Here is a 21,327-nt window from a genome sequence, read left to right as displayed (position 1 = left end):
GACTCGTTATTGCCGGCGAGGCTTCACAGCTCTCGCTCAGAGCCTCTCCTTATTTTCTCTTCAAACTCCAGAGAGAAAAAGAAGACAGCAAATACTGCAGGTGCAGGCGCTGCCTATCTGCGCGCTGCACAACGGCGTGGTATAGGTTCACGAGGGAGCCTGGAGTTTTGAAGTGCAGGGATTTAAGCATCTGAGAATAAATATGCACTGGAAAAGAAAAAGGAGGAGGATTTTATGTTTCTTTTAATAAACTATTACATTAAAATGAGGACAAAAACATCAGCTAGCCAACAAATGAGCTGACACACACACACACACACACACACACACACACGCTTTTCCAATTGCACTTGAGGCACATGAAAAAGACAAAAGCGGTGGCGCCGTCTGATATAACCAGCCGCTCCGAGAGACCTCGCTTTACAAAATACATTCAAATTTAAAATAATCACGCTCCACCAAACAAACTGGCCTTGTACACCCGTAAAAGCATTAGTGTAACTTCTTTAGTAATAAAACTAAACAGTACGGTCCCCACAGATCAGCAGCCCATGCAGACAGGGAGAGAGAGAGAGCGACACGGATTTTATGTATTTATTTTGTTGCATTTCATGCCAGTACAGCTCATTTGAATCAAATTGAACTGAGACAGAATTGGCCGGTAGGCTGGTGCATCACACACTTGGCTGGGTGTCATGCGTAATGGATCATGGTCTTTGAGTGCACTGCATTCCACGTAGCACTGAGTGGATGCGCGTTTCAGGTTGTAATGGCATAAACCTGGAAACTGTGGGATGAAAAATAAGAACATCCAGCAGGGATATTGGTTACTAGAGGAATAGTGTAGTACATCTGTAATCAGTTCACTAGCCTTGAAACGGCCACAAGGGCAGCAGAGCGTTGTCCTGCCAGCTCTGTGATCGCTGAAGCGCAAGGTGAGGAGTTGGTAACAAACCAAGGCGGTTTTTATTTCTCATTACAATATAATCAAATGTTTTGAGTAAATGGTCTAAAAATAGAAAACACCCAGATGGAGTGATGCAGCGAGAGAAACAACAAAGACAAAGAAACAGGAGAAAAGGCTCTGGCATTAGACGTCTATTCCACAGAGGGGGGTGATTCAGTCTGTCAACGCCCACAGAGCATGCCCATCCTCATAAAAGCAATGAATCTGACTCTTCTCACCAAGAACACAACATGACATTTAGCTCCAAACCCTGGTCTGGAACTCCCACGCAGCCACAAAAGCATTATTAAAAACACAACGTTGGACACATTAGAGAGAAACATGTAGCAATGTGCAGTAACGACATGTAAAATGCTGATCCAGAAAGTTCTCATGACATTTGCATGACACACACACACGCGCGCACACACACACACACGCGCACACACGCGCGCGCGCACACACGCGCACACACGCGCACACACACACACACACACACACACACACACACACACACACACACACACACACACACACACACACACACACACACACACACACACACACACACACACACACACAGGTGACTGAAAGGCATAAGGTGTGTGGCCACCGGATCACTGGCACTGATTCCAGCTCCGCTGCAGGAATAAACCTCCATTCATCAAATCTGATTCCAACGCCGTTTCTGTACTGGTCGAATCATTACAACTTATGGCCGTCTTCCTGGCAGGGACACCTCCGACCAGGTTAGCAATGTTTCATCGCAGGACAATAATCATCAATCAATAATCACTCATAGGCGCCTGAGCTGTATTAATGTGCACTGACCCTTTCCATCAGGAGCGGAGGAGTGGAGCCAAACCACACCAGCAAAGCCACGCTGTTGAAGGCAACATGTTTTATTTGGACGGCGCATTTCCTGCACGCGGCCATGGGAATACGCATGAAAGCAGCGCGAGCGAACATGACACGGAGCGCTGTCGCTTCAAAACAAGAGAGCGGCTCCGACCGCGCGAGGCCACACGAGGAGCCGCTTTCTGAAGGAGGGGCATGTTCTGTGCGCCAAAAATCCCTCCACAAAAGTGTTTTTTTTGTTAAATTATGCCACGGATCAGTCCCCACAGCCGACTCAAACACCCTTAACCTCTTTTATCTACCGTGCACAAATCGGGCCCAACAGCGCGGCGGGAGCCGCCGAAGGAGCGTCGAGCTGCGCTCTGGATATTTTATAACAGGCTCGGTTGAGAATCTGCAGAAAGCTTCAAAATAAAAGAAGAAAAATCATGTCATAAGAAACAAACCTTTTCTCGGGGTCATTTGACATAAACTATTTATTTGCTTATATCACGTTACCTATATGCACTTTGGGCCATCCCATAACGCTACATAAGGCAGCACTGTACCTGCACACCAGCGTGTCACAGCCCTCACTCACTGACTGGAGATGGAAATACAACTTATTTAGATGCCACAATTAAATAATCACAAAATGATGTACTCCCACAAAATCTAATTCCAGACACGTGTTTCCCTTTCAGTCATCCAACACTCGGGCTTTTTAGTCTGTAATGCCATCCTCCATTAGGCATTGTCCTCCTTTGTTGATACTGTCTCCTGCACTCCCTCTTAACTATGCTGCTGTCACTTCATGTCTCACTTGTGTTGCTTTCTTATTTTGTCCCATTTCCAATAGGGGACTATCAATTATCCATATTCTTTTAACGCTCCTTCCTGCAGTAGGCTCCTTTCATTACGCCACTTCGCCATCTCCGAATCCTGCAGACATCTAAATCCAAGGCAGGATATCTTCCCTCCAAATCAAAAGTGCCAAAAGAGCACCCACTAGAGCAATTTTTCAGGAAAAGATATCATTAAAAGAGATTTTCTGACACCTTGTGTACTGTGGTGTCATGCAGCCCAGAGCCACCACCTTTCTGCTGGTGGGTGGGAGGCGAGCAATTGTTTCAGAAATGTGTGGCATAAAACAGGAGGGTGCGACGCCAGGTGCTCGATGGCACGCGCGCTCAAATGACAGACAGCCGTCCTGGAGGCTTCGCCGCTTTTGATGCAATCGGCAATTAGAAGAAGGAAGAAAGCAATATTTCTCCCAATATAAAACATAAAGAAGCGCCTCACTCGAGTCAAGAGTGACTTTTTCCACTCCGTGACAATTTGTCCTCGGGTAAATGTCTACAATACGTATTGCGTGTTGTGAGGAGAATACTGAACATTTCATTTTATCCAATTCACTAAGACTAAAGATCCTCTCTGGAATTCACAGAAGAAATTACAAGTAAGAATCTGTTAGGGGCCATTATACCTAGTGTAAGCTTCCCAGTGCAGTATTAAACTAATGCACATGTGTATAAAGTGTAAACCTCACACAAGCCTAATGTGTCACATGGACACGATTAAACATCAGTTCTGGTCCAGGTTAGAATAAACCAAATAAACACGCGGACTAAAAGCTCTATCTCTGACCAAATAAAAAAGCAACGATCAGCCTGAATTCATTTTTGCGAACCTCTCCTTTGGAAAAACCTCTTTATTCGAGGTGGGGAGCGGTGGGGTGGGAATATGCAGAACCTCCTACGCGCACTCCTGCGAAATAATCCAGAAAGCTGTTCACTGGCGTGTGCAGCGCTGCAGCGGCGCCGCAGAGACGCATGGAAATGAAGTTAGGTCTCAAGTGGAGCGACAGGGACGCAGTTATCGGCTTAGCCTTGAATTCACTCTGATGCAATAAGTCACACGTGCTCCTGCATTGTCTTGGAGTTGTGTTTAGGTCTGACTCTCTGCAACTTGCTCTTTTAAAACACACGCTACAGTGCAAATGATTAATAAGTCCACACTGGAGGAGGCCACGCTGCACACACAGGGGCCTGGAGGTGTCACATCTGGCTGATGCTGATCTCAGCTGCACAACACTCATTCAAGGCACTAGTGCTACAAGCACGAGGCGCATATAGGTACAGTGGGAAACGATATGATGGATGGATTATACTGGAAGCTGGACTTACATTGCCGAGGTTGACGAAGCCGTGTTCCCCGGCGATGCGATTTGCCTCCTCCGGCCCCCCGTTGATCTGGACAGCCCACGTGTTGGTGTAGACCTCTGCATCAATCCGCTCAGCTGCCAGGAGGACAACGGCTGTCCATAGGTGCAGCAGGGCCACCCGGGCATCCATGAAGAGCAAAACGCTCCACGGGGCAGTCGATCCGTCCGTCTGTCACTGCGTCGCAGGCGGAGCAGGGCTGCTCTGCCTTCCAGCAGCAAAGTAGAACAGTGTCCTGGAGATGAGAGGACACAGGCAGCGATAAACAAAACACACACTTCTTAACTGGGTCACTCTTGGCCCTGGATTACCCACTATACACACCATTTAGAAAATAAAACCCAAGCCCCCCCACACACACAGACGCCGTCATGCATTGTCCCACGCTAAACTCACATCTTAATGATTGTGCGACGCATAAAATATTAGGTCAAAACCGACAAGCGCTCTCTCCCAGAAACACCATTATTTTTCAACCCTCCCTCATCTATTTCAGACATGAAATGGTAATGTATGATAATGACATACAGTAGGCATGTTGCTGCAACACAGGACGAGCTCCAAGCCAAACCAGTGCACAGCTTTTAGTGGCAACAAGAAAGGCAACACTTCTGAGAAAGAGGGTGTCACGCAGGCGATATTCTTAATTTTTAAATATTCTACTGTAAATATTACATTGAGCCACATCCTTGAAAATATGAAGAAGTCGCGTTGAGCGTATTCGAACTGAATAGTCGCAACCAGCGTGATAAAAGAAAACCATTATATGAACTGACAACTCTTTCCAGACTGGGACATCCCGGAGACCTCCCGAGTTGTGGTGAAACAAGGCAGACGTTCGAAAAGACGGATCCTCTGACTCCAAATGAGCAGAGAGGCGTCGGCGAGCGAGCGGGTTCCAGGGTCTAAACGCACCTCCAGTCCCAGTGCTGATCCCAGCAGCGCTGCACCGCCGCGTGTGACATGGGAAGCGAACCGGGAGCTGCCGGGGACGCGAGCGCCTCAGAAACAAACTAATTGGAGTGGGCTCACCTGTGACACCGCGCACACACCGACCGCGGCAGGGAGGGTTTTTTCCAGAAAGGATTTCTAACCCTGGCAGTGGCCGCGCAGTAATTTCTACCAGCAACAGATGGTGGACGAAGAGAAGAAAGCCCAGTGGCTTATTAAGGTGTAAGCTGCTGAAACAGCTTCACTGCTCCCTTGGCAAAGACCCCAGGCTCTGATGTATGGTGCTGTCCAACACATCACAACTCTCCCGCAGGTGTTTACTTCAACTGAGATTTGGTGACGGCGAGGCCTCGAGCACGTTTCGCCTATTGTCGCCGTCAGAAAGAAATTTGGCCTTTACATAAATATTAAAATCCATTTGCTTCAGTGGGTCTAGTTGATCCTTCACGTAGCTCAGAGCCAGGGTCAATTCGTCAACTCTGCTATCCAAGCCTAGTAGTCCTTTTCATCCTCTGGATATTCATGGCAATGTTTTATTTCCACCGTGAGGCCAAGATTAGTCACGATTATTTCAGGACAAAAGGGCAAAGTGAAGAGAAAATGAATGTGTTCAGGCTACTTGAGAGAAAATAGCACTTTATTTTGAGCTCTTTTCTTTCTGACTCACTGGACATCTGGTGAATTTGAAGGCCGACTGTCACGCTCTTTGATCCAACAGAGTCAAAATCTTTCTGGCCACCATCAGGACAAATTAACACTTCCCCTTCGTTGCTTCCGTTGCCTTTTCGGAGCATGTGGTGCTCCGTCAAACGCTTTCAAGTCGTGGCGCGTAATAAACATTGCGGGCTTTAGGGGCTGTGACGCAGCGTTAGCCTTTCAGTCTTCTTAATGGGACCTTTGGAAAAAAAAACAATGGGAGCCCGAGTCCTGTGCGAGATAAGGTGAACCTGCAGCAGAGCGGGCTGTGCCACTAACCGTGGCCGAGTGTGTTCAGACTCCATGTGCATCTAAAGATAAAGAATAATAGTCATCATGGCAGTGGGTGGCAGTTTCTTTTAGCACTGTGGGAACATAGGCGGCACACAGCAGCAGAGACGGCCTGAGCATAATGTTTAGGGAAAAACATATGATGACTTATTCACATGGGCCATAAGACAATAGACACACTGCACACTCCAGTTTGCTCTGCCCAAAACCCTCTGATCAGAACAGGGGAACGCATCAGAACTTTTTACCAACACACAGTATTCTCCCATCCTTCATTTACTCGAACAATTATCCCCTGCTTCTGGGGAGTGGTGCGTATCAGGACTATTCAAAGAGGAGAAGCTCACGGAATTAATCTCTGACTTCACAGATACATTTAGAAGTGGGTGTGATTTGGGCGCAGCAGGGGAGCTGGTGGAAACATGACCAGAGGCTGTCACTCGTCCCGCCGAGCAATTCTTCTGAGCTCATTAGACGCCATGCTGGAGCCGCACAAAAACAGGAGCGGGGGGTCTGTTGTCACTGACAGGGACGCGAAGGGGAGGATGAGATGAGGAGAGGAAGAAGAAAAAAAAAAAAAAAAAAAAAAAAAAAAGCCGTGAGATGTCCCGTCCCCAACACGGCACTGCAGAAAACAAGCGGCACGCAATAATACAACACCTGAAACACCTCCGCTCAGAACACACTGCGGAGAGCAGCTAACAAGAGGCTGCTTACTCCTGCAATATACATCAAAGCCCCGAGAGCGGGGAGAGGCGTCACCCCGCAAACCGCAGCAGAACTTAAGAGCCCGCTTTAATCAGGAACACGAGGAGATGTAAAATGAGTTGCACACGCTCCTCTGAGTCTGGAGGTGTGCACGCGGGACCTGTGGGACGCTCGAGTCCCGTCGGCGCGCGCCGCGTGGCTCCGGGCGACGGCCTCTTCTGGAGGCGGAGGCAGAGGATGCTGCGGCCAAACGCACAGGCTCTGCAGCGCAGCGACAGGTAAAACTCATAATGAGCAATAAGCTGCTCTCGCTCGGCTGCGACGGCTGAGGTGCCCTTGAGTGACGTAGCTCAGAACCCCCCCCCCCACCCCACCCCACCCCATCCACCCGGTTGCTCCAGTGGACGTGTTCAGAAACTCACAAAGTGATTTCAGCGCTTTGATCCGCTCGCCGTGTTTAACCGCGTCCACAAAAAAAGGAGACGGGTCAGCAGAGCAGCAATTATAGGCGGTATGTCATCATGAAGCGGGTGAGCATCACACTTCATGTTTTAGAAGCTGAGAAAAACACTGCACGATAAATGCCCTTTATGATGCAATTAAGGTCTAGCCATTTATATTAATACTAATACTGATATGATTATAAATATGCTGTCACTTGCTGCTCTTATGTTATATTACAGTTAGACATTTTCATCTTCAAGACTGCTCTAAACTGTTTTCTTACATTAGTGCTGGCTTAAAAACAATCGTCCTCATCAGTCGACGCTAAATGAAAAGGATTAATGAAATAAATCCCCGTTCCTTCTTCCGCTGCCGATTAAAATATCAATAGTTGCGCAGAATTATGAATAACATGACAGTGCATTAATTAAGAAGCTCAGGATGTACTTCGTGCAGGGACGTCTAGTCGCCGAAGGACTGGGCTTGAGCCCCAGAACTTCTCAATTTCATTGTCATTGTGGAAAATGTGTGCAGCGTGGAGCTCATACGATTATACAATTAACTTCCTTCATATAAAAGCGAGACTTCTACGAGATCCTGTAAACATCACTCCGCAGAGTAGCGAATCCTCTCACCGCGTGGATGAACGGGCGATTTCCACTGGCGACGACGAGCACGCGGAGCCGTGACACGCCATATGCAGCACTTGAGCGCTATTTCAGGCTGCCCACCCGCCAAATCGACACCCACCATGTGCTCCGAGCTGCCCTCTCACGGAAAAAGCCGAGGTGCGGGAGCGAGAGCTGCGGCACTCGAGGCACCGCTGACAGCCACGCATCCTCATCTGAGGGAGGAAATTGCTCCGAGTTGGAGTGTGACTGAAAGAGCCGAGGCGCTGCACAGGCATGTTGTGCTCAGCGAGTTCCACCGTGGACGGGCTTTTCCTCCCAATAACGACTGTGTTTAAATCCCCACATGCCAACACATCGCAGCCAAAGAATTACCAGAACTGTGGGCATTGTCTGTGGCCGTGTGTATTAATCGTGCAGTCCAACTTCCTCTGACACCAGTAAACATTGAATTAAACATTTGAATTGCTTTGATTGGGAGAAGGTTTAGGCCCAACAATGAAAGGAGAGGTCTCTACTTGGTGAGGTGAGGTGGTTGAATCCGACTGAGAAGGAACCCCGCGTTTCCCTCGATTGCCGGTGACCCCCGACTTCATTTGTTGTTGGGAGCCCAGCGGGAGCTACACTGGAAATATCAAAGAACGGAACCACCGGGCACAAGTGGGTGAGTGTGAACAGCTAAAATTGAGGTCTGAAACGCTCTTCGCTTCTGATTTCCTTAAAATGGGCACTTGTGTCTCGCAAGAACGAAAGATTGATTTCCCACATTTCCCAGGAAGCAAAACAAACTGAAATGTATTACAACAATCCCACCTTTAGTCTAACACAAGTGGAGGATGAGGGGTGCATATGTAGGCGTATGTAGAGAGCGAGAGAGAGAGAGAGAGAGAGAGAGAGAGAGAGAGAGCAAAGCATGAGCACGAACTGAGCAGACACGCTGTAGAAAACAACGGTGTAAATACAGCAAAACGTGCAAACATCTTACCAACAAGAAACTTCAGAGGGAAACGGCGCAACGTGTCGGGAGCCGCTCAAAATCCGCGCAGACCCGAGTCATGTCTCCGCAAACAGACAGAAACAATGTGCAGACTGGGGAGGGTTTTCACCTGACTGGGAGGACTGGTGAGGGCGGTCGCAAGCGCCGGCGGAGCCTCGACGCTACAGCCCAAATGCCGCTACTCCCATTGTTCCCCTCCCCGCTTTGAGCGCATCTAACTCGCGTCTTTACGGGGGGACTAACGCAATCAACCGGTTGCCGGTTGCGCCGCGGCTACTCGGACGCCCGCGGGGACCGCGTCGTCACGCTCCTCATCCTCTCCTCGTCCCTCTGGGCGGAGACACCCGTTTCTCCCGCAGCTCCACTTTCAACTTTCCATCTAAGCTCACGCCGCACGTCCGGTGGGGGGGGCGGGTAATAACGGCGCCGCTATCCGCACGCAGCCATCCTCCCAAAAGTGATGAAGTCAACTACCCGCTCGCGCTCGTCATCCGCCACCAACTTGCAGCCACCACCATGGTTGTGTTGTGCCAGGGAACTTCAACGATCGCACCTACTTATTTCTTTAACGGCTCCGGTCATTGCACATGGCTCGTTTGCGGAATGCAACGCGGTGGCGTTAACGCGCACAAGGAAAGTCAACACAAAAGGTAGAGAACACGAGAACACGAGCCGACACTAAATACCGATCCACTACTGGCTGGAGACGACAACAAACTGCCACAAACCCATTTCGCCAGGAAATACGTCACGTTGGGAGCCGAGCGGACCAACGTGTATGCTTGATTTGTATCACCGTGGCGGTTGACGGGGGCGAGCCACAGATTTTACATTGCGGAAAGCGAAGGTAAACTCACCTAAACGTGAATCTCTTTACGTTATATTCTGCATTCTACTGTTAACCTTTATTGCAATTAAAAATCTATTCATTTGTGCTACTGTATAATATTTTAATCAACAATGACGATCAGCAAATAATATTTATTTGCAAGAAATTGTATTAGGGTCAAGAATTATATTAATGAAAATACTGCTAATAATAATAATAATAATAATACACAACGTTTTGTCCAAAGAATAGTTGCTGCGTTATCTCTAATGACTATTGTGTTTATTTTGCAGTTCCACATTAATTCCTGGCTACGCCTGTACACAGATCACGCGTCCCCACTCTCCAGGCAGGTGATCCGTACAGCTGTGTGTGAGCGCCATCTTGTGGCTAGCTGACAAACTCACAGGCGGACAAAACGTCTCACCGTACGGTAGAGGGGGCCATAACGCAGAGCTCGCAGTCTGACTCTGACTCGCATGGTTGTGTCTAACCCAGCCTGGTATCTATGAAATACAGCCCGCTTTCCACAGCTCCCCCTGTTAACACGGACCAAAGTTATCCCGGAATAAGGACAGCACGCATGTGCCGTCAACCCGGATGTGGATATCCGTGTGCGCGTCTTTCCCCAATTTCACCAAGTTGTTGAAAATTTGATGTTAATAATGAATAATACATTTTAGCACCGGATGGACAAGGCTTTTCCGTTCCGAATAGGTCCGAGCCGGGTTAAGTAGCCGCGGCGTGAACCGATCTACGCGGATGTCACGTATTGGCGCCGCGTGCACGCTTTTGATCTACGGCGAGAAAACAAGTGGGTAAACGCCGCGTTTGTCACTTTTGTCATAACCTGTGGACATCGCCGGATCATTTTCAGAAGGCGGACTCGTTTCGTGGCGTTTGTAAACTTCGGTTAATTTTCACCGGGTTTCTCGCGCTCACGTCAACATTGGGGCGATTCGCACGATGGACTTTCGCAGCAGGCGGCACGAGAGAGGCAGCAACTGGACCGATCCGGAGATCGTGGAGCTGCTCCAGCTGTGGTCCGACGAGTCGGTGCAGCTGGAGCTCGAGAGCTCGCTGCGCAACCAGCGCGTGTTCGACCGAATAGCGCACATCTTGCGCGAGAAGGGCATCTACCGCACGGGCGACCAGTGCCGGGAGAAGATCAAGAAGATGAAGCTGGAGTACCGCCGCATCAAGGACAACCACAAGATGAGGTCCTGGAAGTTTTATGACGTCATGGACAGAGTGCTGGCCAACCGGCCGGCCATCACTTACTCCTCCCTGGGCGGAGCCGTGATCGCTCAACAGGTGTTCCAGAACCCCGGTGGGCCCGAGTCGTACCTGCAGGGAGCTGCCGTGGCCTCCTTCGGTCCGGCTTCTTCCGGCGGGTTCCTGTTTGGTCAGCCCCCCAAACCCGGAGATCCACTGGATATAAAATGTGAGGATGTGGAGCACAGCATGTTGAACCCAGACGTGGCGCCGCCTGAAATGTACTATGGGTCTGGAGATGAGCAGGAGACTGATGGCCAGTCTCTCCTGGAGCCGGAGGACACGCTCGGTCGAGCAGAGAGCTCCACAAATGCTAGGACCTCACCTTCAGGTTGTTCATCCAGATATAATGCGAGATTTAATGTCACTATTAGAACAAAAAAATGTGTATTCAGGTGATTCACTTCCCTTTTTTTTACTGCTTCCAGGTTTTAGTGACCTCAACATTGCTGGTTCTGCCCCAGCGCTTTGCCAGGCCACAGGGGGTCCGGTGCTGCAGGACCCGTCTGAGCCGCCCAGGAAAGCGGGCCCCCCAGCATCTACCAGGCAGAGGAGGCGTCGCCGTGGCAACAAACCGTCGTGGGGTCACGGTAGATGCGGCGCCCAGGGGAGCCTGGACAAGGCGCTGGTCGGCTTCCTGACCTGGCAGCAGTCGGCGGAGGAGCGCCTGCTCTCCCTGGAGGAGGCGCGCCTGGAGAAGGAGCTGCAGGCCGAGGAGCGCAGGGAGCAGTGGGAGGCGAGGAGGGTGGAGCAGGAGCGCCAGCACGAGCTCCGCCTCTTCAGCATGATCACCGGGGCCCTGGTCGCAGTCAGACAGGCCGCGCCGGCGCCGGCCGCCGACGCCCCCGTCTCGCCTCCGTCGGCCGCCGCTTCCGTCTCCTCGCCTTTATCTCGGCCGCCTTCGGAACCGCCCGCGGCTCCGGTTGCTTCCACTCAGGAGACGGTCGCCGCCGAGGCCTGCGAAATGCCCCATGATTCCTTAGCAACGCCGAGAGCCAGCCAGAGTGCGTACCTGTCCAAACGTGGCAACAGCATCCGTCAGCACCAGGGCATTCTGCAGGAGGGCTTCATTCAATATGGACTGGACAAATACCACGACACAGACAATCCTGATGTGAGTCTATAAACATGATTAACCTCGTAATGTTAGAAATGACTCCATAATGATCATTTGGGCCTTTTTCTTTCACCTTCCAGGGTATAATCAACATGGGGACCAGTGAGAACAAACTATGCTGTGATCTTCTTCACAAACGGGTCAGACATCGCGGTCACATTGTGCAGTGCTCTGCAGTCTTTGTCTAGATTTATAAATTATTATGAATCATTTCAAGTGTCTTTCTTTTTTCTTTGCAGATGACACAGCCTGACATGCTTCACGTTGATCCATCGTTGCTGCAGTATCCAGACTGGAGAGGGCATAAATTGTAAGGGAATAAAGTGCGCCCTCCTTTCTGTGGGAAGTCTGTTTGTCGTGTGGCCCGATGGAAAGTAACTCTTAAACCAGCACAGTCAAAGTGAACATTAACCCCCCTGCAACCTTTCATCTTGTTTTCTTTCAGTCTTAGGGAGCAAGTGGCAGAATTCCTGACTCACTACTGTCGCTCGCCAAACCCACTCGAAGCCGACAACGTGAGTGAAGCTCGTGCTTGTAATGAAACAACGTGTGGAAGCAAACGGCTGCATTCCTCCGGGTTGTAAAGAGTTTACAGAGAGCATCTGATGTAAATAGCAGACGCAGTAAATAGCTGGCAGGTTAACAAACACAGTATAAACCTATGCATTTAATAGGAAGGCTGTTATACTATGGCGTCGCATTGGCAGCTATTCAAACATGTTTATCACCAAAGACACATTTGTATAATTAGACAGTCTCATCCAATAATTGATACAGATGTTCAGCAAATAATGTAATTACTGAGAAATAAGCTCTTCTTTCACTGTGGTGTTTTTGCTACAGAGGACAGTCTGAATTATAGCCATTCAGTAAATTGACTTGATTAGCTCTCTAACATCCACAAATATGCTAAATGCTAAAATTGAACTAGCGGAAAGTGTTGCCAACTTAATTGGAATTTCTACTGTGTTTGTCAGGCCTCCCTCTGTGTCTTAATTAGGTCTTAATAACATTCTATGTTTGTGTAGGTTGTGGTGATGAATGGATGTGGTTCCCTCTTCTCGTGCATTGCTGCAGTCATTTGTGACCCTAAAGGTAAATTTCATTTATTCATAATACTCAAACTTTATAATGTATTTCTGCATCCCTCACTCACACACACACCTGCAGGAGTAATGAGTCTGTCCAGTCCCTCTCCTCCACTTCTAGCTGGACAGCTCCATCCAGTCCCTCTCAGCGTTTCATGCATACTGTGCCACAACTAAAGATAACAGCACTCTCCCACTTGGCTACAGTCCAACTGAACAAACAAGCCTCAGTTTGTCAGAGCCAAGGCAGTAGTGGACTTCTGGGCAACACAACACCACATCAGCCGGTGACACATAATATAAGCCACCCCCCGCACAGATGTGGAGCAACTGTACTGCAAGAAGTAGAAGAAAAGTGCTACACAAGACAGAGACAAACTGGTTAAATCATTTTTAGGCTCAGGTTAAAGTCAAATTATATGTTTGAAAACAAAACATTTAAAAGATAAATGAAATGATCCAACCATCAGGTGTAGTATGGATAATTTAGGTTATGAATAAAGCCATACAGTATAGTGAAATGAGTGTTGTTCAGGTTGGTTTATTAAAAAATCAACATATCAATTATAACAGAAAGATGCAAAATATTTATTTCAACAAGATAGATTTTTAGATTCTGGGCAGCTGCAATCTAGGCCTTATTTTTAGTCAATTTAGGCTGAAAAGCAGCCCATGTTCATGCGTTCAGCTCCAACTTGGATCGTGTGAGTAGTAAACCAATCCTCTGTGCAATTATTATTAAAATTACCAGCTGAGTGAATTTGAATTAGCAGCAAAATTATCTGTAATAACCTGAATGCTCATTTGTTAATAAGCTGTGTGTGTGTGTGTGTGTGTGCATCATTTATACTGTAAGTTGTAATTTCACGTCTTTAGACGCCGTCCTCATTCCCACTCCTTTCTACGGCGTCATCACCGAGGATCTGCATCTCTACAGTGATGTCAGACTCTTCCATGTTCCTCTGGACTGTGAGGTAGGAACTCTGAACCGTTTCAGGGAGTTTGTTTCCAGTCGACGGGCGCTCCATCGCGCTGCTGCGTCTTCTGCTTCCAGGCTGACGGCGTGGACGGACGAGCGTTCCACCTCACCGTGGGGAAGCTGGAGGAAGGCCTGCGACGCGCTACGCAGGAGGTGATTTAGAAGTAGAGGCTTTCTTAAGCGCTCCCGCTTAATGAATATTTTAAGCCGGATCGAACCACTTAAAAATGCTTGAGCAGAGTTTTAGAAAATCCCCCCTTTTTCCCCCCTCAGAGATTAGTTTGGGAGTTTTATCTTGAAAGACTGTGATACAGTGCATCTGTTTATACAGTATTTACTCGGGGCGCCGCTATCTCTTTCAGGGGCTGATCATCCGAGGGGTGATACTGATGAATCCCCACAACCCCCTGGCTGAGATCTACACCCCGGAGGAGATGATGGCCTTCTTGGAGTTCGCTAAAAGGTATGTTTGCTCCGTTATTATCTCGCGCTGCGGCCTAACGCTGTAATCCTCCTACTCCACACTTCTGTGGCTCCTTAAGCACATCGCCAGGCAGCTGCATGCAGCTCCTGGAGTGAACCCTCTCCCCTTTTTTTCTTTAAATTTTACGACTGAAAGCTCTGTCCCGTGTGTAGAATATCAATTGGCCATGATGAAGTTTTATCACCCCTCTTCACCATCTGCATATTGCCAAGTGCAGCCATGTGCCATGGAGTCTGCAGTATCGTCTATTGTTTTCTAAACGATCTCGCCAGAGTAATTCCCTCCACAGAACCCGCGCAGCCTCTGAGCTGCTGTAACCGTAAACCAGGCTGCTTTTACACCCGGGTGGCATATTGAAGGAAGCCTCTTATATTTGGTGCATTATTCTCGGTTATAAATAATCATTAAAACATAAAGCTGAGATATTGCACTGTAACGCTGCACTGCGTCCCTGTCTCGCTCCAGAAATGAACTCCACGCCATCGTGGATGAAGTCTACATGCTGACGGTCTTTGATGAATCCATCAGCTTTCACAGCGTCCTCAGCGTCGACAGGTACAGCCTGAGCCCGACCTCTGCATGATCGCTCTATTAGGCTCTAATCTCCACAACCCTGTCCTGAGGCGGCCTCTTAACCCCAGATGATGTGTCCTTATTTTAGTTTGCCCGACCCCATGAGGACACATGTCATGTGGGGGATGAGCAAGGTGCGTACTATGCTACACCAAGTGTGCGACTGTGGACCTTTTTATATTGGTTACGTTTCAGTAGTTTCAGCCTCTCCTGTGCTGCTGTCATGGCTCTTCCTCATTCTCCTCCTCTGGTGGCACTTCTAGGACTTTGCCATGGCAGGAATCCGAATAGGCACGCTCTATACTGAGAACAAAGACCTGGTGGAGGCTTTGGCCCAGCTGGGCTCGTTCCACGGTATCTCCGGAACCACCCAGCACCAGGTTGCACAGCTTCTTCGGGACAGAGGTAGGGAGCAAAGCTTCACATGCGATAGTGGGAACACACAGCAGTACCTGCGTTAGATTTACTGCAAATACGACTGGGAAAATAGTCCTGGTTTGGGTAAAAACAAGTCAGAATTCACACAAATACAATCAGCACTTCTGCCATAAGTTTTGGCTTAAATACATCAATACAAAGCTTTTTAGCTCTTCACATTTGCTTTATTTGCTTGGGGCTAGCATGGGGCTCGGCAGTGCTTCACGCTTGTGACGCTGTTTACATTTGCACTTCCCCGGTTACCACATCGCGTTGTGTTGCAGAGTGGATCGACAAGGAATTCCTGCCTGAGAACAGACGCAGACTGAGAGCTGCTTACGACTACCTGACAGGAGAGCTGAAGAGCATGGGCATCCCCCACCTGGTCAGACCTGCTGCACTGTTCGTCTGGGCCGACCTCAGAAAGGTAATAACCCCCAATAAAGGTTAAGTGTCTGGGCTTAAAGGTCTTTGATGCCACAGATAACACAGTTATTTGGTGGTCTTGATGTGCGTGTTGTCTCAGCACCTCAGCGCGTCATCCTTTGAGGAGGAGTTGTCTCTGTGGAGGTGTTTTCTCAGACACAAAGTGGTGTTAAGCTGCGGTCAGGCCTTTTCCTGCTCGGCGCCGGGCTGGTTCCGCATCGTCTTCGCGGACCAACAGCACCACCTTCATCTCGGTCAGTTAGTTGTGTTTGAGAAATGCTGTGAGGCTGTTATTTTTATTATGCTGATTCCATACGTATTTTCATCATCGTCAGGCATGAAACGAATCAGAGAAGCATTAAAAGAAGTAAAAGACATAAGTATCAGCCCTGATTCACACTGCATTAAAGGAGGCAGCGAGGCGAGGAAACAGCCAGTGAAAGAGGACAGTGACGACTCGGACAATACCACGACTGTGAATTCAACATCCTCACCCCAAAGCAAGTCACCAGACCAGCTGACGGAGGAGGATATTCCCGTTCCAGGCACAGGCTTGATGGCCACCGAGGAGCTCGACTGCCAAGCGTCAAAGCCCTCAGAGGGTCTGGACGCACTTATTGGTACCCTCAGGCACCAGATCCGCTCCTCCGATTGGCTGGAGAAAAACACTCCGGAGCTGTCTGCCGGGGAGGACCCAGAAATTCTCGATGTATTTAAGGCCCTGCTTCAAAGAGCCAGAAAGTGAGCTTAACGCGGGATAAACAGGCATGAATGTAGCTGCCAAATACTGAGAGGCATCCTCCGTGCTCCCCGTGGCAATGAGCAAAAGCTCGACGCAAACACCTGACAAAAGGGCCTGATACCTGTTTTTAAGGAGCGGAGGACAAACAGCGTCTGAGAGCCGGTTTAACAGGGGAGAGGACGAGAAGCAATTCAAGGCACGGCCGGCGTGGATGAACTGGGGAGCGCTTCTCAGGCTGCATCGCCAGGCTTTAATTTGAAGCTGCTAATGGAGACGGGTGTTTGTTTGTGCACTCGAACTCCCAGCGAGAGCCGAAAGTAGATCAACCAAAATGAATCGCATTCTATTTTCAGACATTTGAGGTGTCTCAGCCTGATCTGATTGTAAATCTTTATTATTGTGATCTCATGCACTTTATTTTGCCAAACCACACAGTCCTTACTGTAAAGCTAATAAATTTAAAAAGATGAATCGGCATGTGTGCTTTATTCGGAGAGAATCTGACTTCTGTTCCTTTTGCAGGGTGCATTTCAGTGCTTTTAGGTGGTCTGTGGGCGCCGTCTCATAGCAACAAAGGAAAGCGAAGGGGGCGGCGGTGGTTGTGTGACGGAGAGGAGAGAAGGCTGACGTTCAATGCCACATCGGCCGCAACCTGGTGTGACCCCCCGCGCAAAAACGAGAGTGGGATTTCCTTAAATGTCTCATCTCACATAACAACCCGCTCACGTTCCCCCCCACATAGTTTCCCTCTTTCATAAAAACAAGTGTCTCATTTGCTCATTCCTGTTACAAGCAATCAGATTTTTTTTTGTTTTTAAACTTCTTTTACGGTTAAAAGATTATTCCCCCTTCTAGCTAAACTTCTGCTTCCTGATTTGCAGAATAGTTTATTTTGGTGCTTTCACTTTCTCTGCAGTCGGGGCATCTCTTTGCAGAATTGAGTGGGAAATTTGAGTGCTTACGGGGGGGAGTTTCCGTTGCAGCAGAGGCGGAGTAAAGGGGCTTGTGGTCATGGGCGAGTACAAATAACGTGTTGAGAGTGTGTGTACAGTCGTGCTACAGTAGCAAACAACACTATCGGTTCCTCTGCTCTTTGTCCTGTTCTGCTTCTACACACAGATTTCCTTCCACTTACTGTATCAGCAGCAAAGGTAAGAGGTCCTATTTTATTTTACATGAGAAAAGCTTGTAAGTGATGTAAATGACGAAACCTGTGTTTTGTCTCTCAGAGGTTGGGAAACATGGGCTTCCCGGAGCTGGATGACGCCGTCAGCCGCTTCAGGTTTGCTCAGTCCTGTCTGGGGCTGCTGGGATGCCTGTGCGTGTGCTACGCCGTGTGGACGCCGCACTGGCTCAACGGGAGAGGACTCTGGTCCGAGTGGAACAACACTATCAGCGAGGAGTCGCATCGCGAGGCTGCCGCCGTCAACGGTGAGCGGCCGCTCCCCTCATTCCCGTCTCTGACATGTTCATAGCCATCGCTCTGGGTCAAGGGGTCGGCGGACGGCGCTGTGCTGAGTAGAATCCGTCAGCAAAAGCAATGAGGCATAATAGAGTGTTGTAGCCCGATGGTGCAGCCACAGAGCGTGCTTTAGCTGGGTCTCTGAGGGACTCTCCAGAGGGGATAAATACGAGGAACAGCGTCTGAAACGAGCATCACTGTCAGCACTGAGCGAGTCGGAGCTCGCAGTACATTCCTTGCACTGTTGCTTAAGGCACATGTGCTTAAATCATCAGAAATCTGGTCTTTGCCATTGGAGGTTTTTCATTAGTTAGTTTTTTTCCACTGACATTATTCTTATTATTATGCAAGCAGACTTTAAGAGTCAGTATAACATAGTGTTTGGGCTGTGCAGGGAGGTTGAAGTTATCAGGTTTATTTAAAATAGAAGGTTATTGTATAATTATAGAATGATTTATTATGTAATATAATATTATATACTGTAATGTTTCATGTATTTAACTACAGTCTAGATTTCTCCAGATAGATTTTAAACACACACAGGCACTTGAGCAAACAGAAAACCAAGTAATACAATGAGAGTGTGAGACTGTGCCGAGGTAGATTAGAACCGCATGGAGGCCTTATGGAACATATAACACAGAGTTTAATCAGATAAACAAGCCGAAAGGTTCCAACAAACATTGCTTCAGCCCGGGTGCAGGTGTGGTTTTCTTTTCTATTTATATTTCTATGGTCACAGACACAGATAGAGGATAAGACGCCCATACATTAGCTGTGCCAGTAATGGATGGAGCTGTTAACGCTAAGTGAAACCACCAGCTGGACATTGTTAAGTCAATAAAAGTCCCCCTGTCACGTTTTGCTTTCTTTATTACGCTGAAACTGCTTCAGAACGAGCCGTGTGTGGGATGAGATCAGCTCACACCAGTGGGACAGAAAGTACAGAAACTTCAGACGTGACTCCGGGTGCTTTTTGTCGAGGGCCATGCGACGCATGCGGGGGAATCCATGTGTGTCGTCGCCGTAGCGCGGCCGTACCCGGTGGTGGATAACGGCGGGCCGTAACCGCTGCGTTCGTGTCTTCCAGCGGTCGAAGCGGAGCGAGTGTTCGGCCTGGTGTCCTTCCTCATCGCTCTGAGCACCGGCGTGCTGTGCCTGGTGTTCGCCCTCTGGTGGACGTCTCGGACGGTGCGCTCCTACTCCAACACTCGCTCTCTCCTCCTGGCAGGGCAGGCCCTCTACCCGTCCACGCTGCTGCTGCTCACCATGGCCTCCACAGGTAACCGAGCCTCCAAGCTTGGGTTCATGCCGCTCAGTGAGCGTCCGCGACGTTTAGGTTTGACCGCTTTTCCCTGCGCTCGGCAGGTTTCTTCTTCCTCTTCAGCTGGTCCCTCTTCACGTATCAGCACCGCGAGGAGATCGGCGGGGACCCCTCCGGCCTCGGCGCCTCCTACTGGCTGGGGGCCGTGGGCTGGGTCCTGCTGCTGGTTGTGGAGACGGCGGTGTTCGTCGCCGAGCGCTCCGTGGTGCCAGACATCCTGCCGGACCTGGAGGAGGCCGTGGAGGCCTGGAGGATTTCCTCTCAACTCAAAGCCGCCAAACGCGCCGCCGACTGGAGCGGGGAGATGAAAAGGTGACGGGAACATTAAAAAAACGAACGGATCCACGCAACCGGACTGAATATTAATGACACGAACGAATTGAAAGCCAGGGAAACCGGTGACCATACTTTACTTTGACACACTACAGACCGATAATAGTGGCTGAAGAACTAACCATCAAATGTGAGCACTGTCTCCTGAGGAGCCGCTCGTTAAAGGTCAACGCTCATGAACATCTGTCCAGGTGCTTTTTGAGTAGCTGCTGCCAATGTGATGACACTGTCAGTATTTTTCTACCAGAGATGATATTTATTTATGAAAATGTTATTTTACCTAACTCTGCGCGTAAACAGACATGTCGGCTTGCTTTCTCTTGATCATGCATCCAAATGTATGATGGGTAATAAATAACATGTGGTTTACATCTACGTCTGACTATGGTTATGCTATGTTGTCCAAAACATTGAAACAAGCGTCTCAGTCCCTCTCGCTCCTGAAAGGTGATAATTAAACAATGGGAACGTGAGCGCTCCCATCTTACGACGCTACACTGCCTGGACAGCTGTCCCACACAGGTCCGCCAGGAGCTGCATGTGTAGTGAAGCAGAGTGTTTGCCAGCCAGTCCTACATCTGTCTCCTCTGTGAAACACTTACCTCATGCATTTCCAGCTCTGCAGAGCGTTTGGAACAGACAACAGACTGCCTCCAAAGTCCTTATTTACTGTTTTCCTCACACGCTCCCGGGAGGAGAGGAAACACTCCGGCGCTGGCCCGCTCATGTTTATGTTCTCAACCTGCCAAAGTATGGGGAGAATTAAGTGGCTCCAGCTCCGTTAATTGGGTGTTAATCAGGTGTTGCTCTAATTAAAAGGCAGTTCCGCCCTATTGGGCCCTGGTAATGAGTTTGTTATTAAATCCACTGAGGATTTTTGTCTCTTTTTCAATTTACCAACAGGGTAGTGCTTAATTGCTGTGTAAATGAGGGGAATGTCCTTGAAGGTCGTCTTGCATCAGCACGCGATCCATGAACAGTTGTTCCAATGAGCTCTTCCCATTCGAACTCCAAACCCATTCAATTCACTACGTGTTGACGTCCGGCTGGACGAATAGATAACCTACGCTGGATTGTAAATAAAACTACAAGCAGACTTTGTTTTTTCTTTTTATGCAACGTTGCTTTTATTCCCCTTTGGGTCTTTGAAAGCACCGCAATCTTTTACAATTTCACACACAAACCGTTCACTTTTGGACCCTCGCCACCGGCAGCGATGCTCTTTCACCTTCCGCCGAGGAACGGACCAAAGGTTGAGAACAGAGATAAAAGATGAGAGACAGGCGAAATCATAGAGGACGGAAAGAAAGAGATAGTGAGACGTTTAGGCACAAAGCACGAAATGACAGATGAATGGGGGTGTGTGTGTGTGTGTGTGTGTGGGGGGGGGGGGGGTTACACAGAGATAGACAGGTGGCCTGATAGGCGCTGAGAGATCGGAGGTGCTGATTGTTGAAGGGCATTTGCTACAGAGACGCGAGTCCGAGAATGGCACCGGTCCTGATCCGGTCCGCTGACCTTTTGCTTTCGCCGTCCCGTCTGCGGCTCGGCAGAACA

At 49.0% G+C, this 21,327-nt stretch overlaps 3 protein-coding genes across 12 annotated transcripts in view; 2 read left to right on the top strand and 1 right to left on the bottom strand.

Annotated features, from left to right (window-relative positions):
• Positions 1 to 9,479, bottom strand: part of furinb (furin (paired basic amino acid cleaving enzyme) b) — a 54,624-nt gene extending 45,145 nt beyond the window's left edge. For 3 of the 10 annotated variants that reach the window (XM_029153118.2, XM_055509918.1, XM_029153126.2), the window contains exons 1-2: positions 9,279 to 9,417; positions 3,970 to 4,240 (exon numbers count right to left, since the gene is read on the bottom strand). In XM_029153118.2, the coding sequence (XP_029008951.1) occupies positions 3,970 to 4,240; positions 9,279 to 9,303 (296 nt within the window). In that variant the 5' untranslated portion in view covers positions 9,304 to 9,417. Of the gene's footprint in view, positions 1 to 3,969; positions 4,241 to 8,709; positions 9,418 to 9,449 lie in introns of those variants that run through there. The other 7 variants (XM_029153119.3, XM_029153122.3, XM_055509917.1 and 4 more) reach the window with 7 other exon arrangements.
• On the top strand, positions 9,429 to 17,122 carry accs (1-aminocyclopropane-1-carboxylate synthase homolog (Arabidopsis)(non-functional)). Its single transcript, XM_029153127.3, has 16 exons — positions 9,429 to 9,568; positions 9,844 to 11,156; positions 11,254 to 11,939; positions 12,023 to 12,082; positions 12,182 to 12,252; positions 12,388 to 12,457; positions 12,971 to 13,037; positions 13,907 to 14,004; positions 14,085 to 14,162; positions 14,372 to 14,472; positions 14,959 to 15,048; positions 15,155 to 15,200; positions 15,330 to 15,471; positions 15,768 to 15,910; positions 16,010 to 16,163; positions 16,245 to 17,122. The coding sequence occupies exons 2-16, from the start codon at positions 10,517 to 10,519 to the stop codon at positions 16,652 to 16,654; spliced, it is 2,856 nt and encodes a 951-aa protein (XP_029008960.1). The 5' UTR covers positions 9,429 to 9,568; positions 9,844 to 10,516; the 3' UTR covers positions 16,655 to 17,122.
• Positions 17,123 to 17,273: 151 nt separating this feature from the next.
• Positions 17,274 to 20,145, top strand: si:ch211-256a21.4 (uncharacterized). Its single transcript, XM_029153135.3, has 4 exons — positions 17,274 to 17,802; positions 17,881 to 18,082; positions 19,204 to 19,395; positions 19,482 to 20,145. Exons 2-4 carry the CDS (start codon positions 17,893 to 17,895, stop codon positions 19,751 to 19,753), a joined length of 654 nt encoding a protein of 217 aa, XP_029008968.1. The 5' UTR covers positions 17,274 to 17,802; positions 17,881 to 17,892; the 3' UTR covers positions 19,754 to 20,145.
• The last annotated feature ends 1,182 nt before the right edge of the window (positions 20,146 to 21,327 follow it).

The sequence above is a fragment of the Betta splendens genome, chromosome 6 (assembly GCF_900634795.4).
Source record: "Betta splendens chromosome 6, fBetSpl5.4, whole genome shotgun sequence".
Classification (NCBI taxonomy): Eukaryota; Metazoa; Chordata; class Actinopteri; order Anabantiformes; family Osphronemidae; genus Betta; species Betta splendens.
Note: the sequence above shows the minus strand (reverse complement) of the source record. Positions and strands in the feature narration are given on the sequence as shown.

Excerpts from the sequence above, each read along its gene's own strand:
- accs (XM_029153127.3), top strand. The coding sequence starts at position 10,517 with ATGGACTTTCGCAGCAGGCGGCACGAGAGAGGCAGCAACTGGACCGAT. Across the intron at positions 12,253-12,387 it reads GACTGGAGAGGGCATAAATT|TCTTAGGGAGCAAGTGGCAG; the intron begins GTAAGGGAATAA and ends GTTTTCTTTCAG. Across the intron at positions 12,458-12,970 it reads ACCCACTCGAAGCCGACAAC|GTTGTGGTGATGAATGGATG; the intron begins GTGAGTGAAGCT and ends ATGTTTGTGTAG.
- si:ch211-256a21.4 (XM_029153135.3), top strand. The coding sequence starts at position 17,893 with ATGGGCTTCCCGGAGCTGGATGACGCCGTCAGCCGCTTCAGGTTTGCT. Across the intron at positions 18,083-19,203 it reads CGAGGCTGCCGCCGTCAACG|CGGTCGAAGCGGAGCGAGTG; the intron begins GTGAGCGGCCGC and ends CGTGTCTTCCAG. Across the intron at positions 19,396-19,481 it reads GCTCACCATGGCCTCCACAG|GTTTCTTCTTCCTCTTCAGC; the intron begins GTAACCGAGCCT and ends TGCGCTCGGCAG.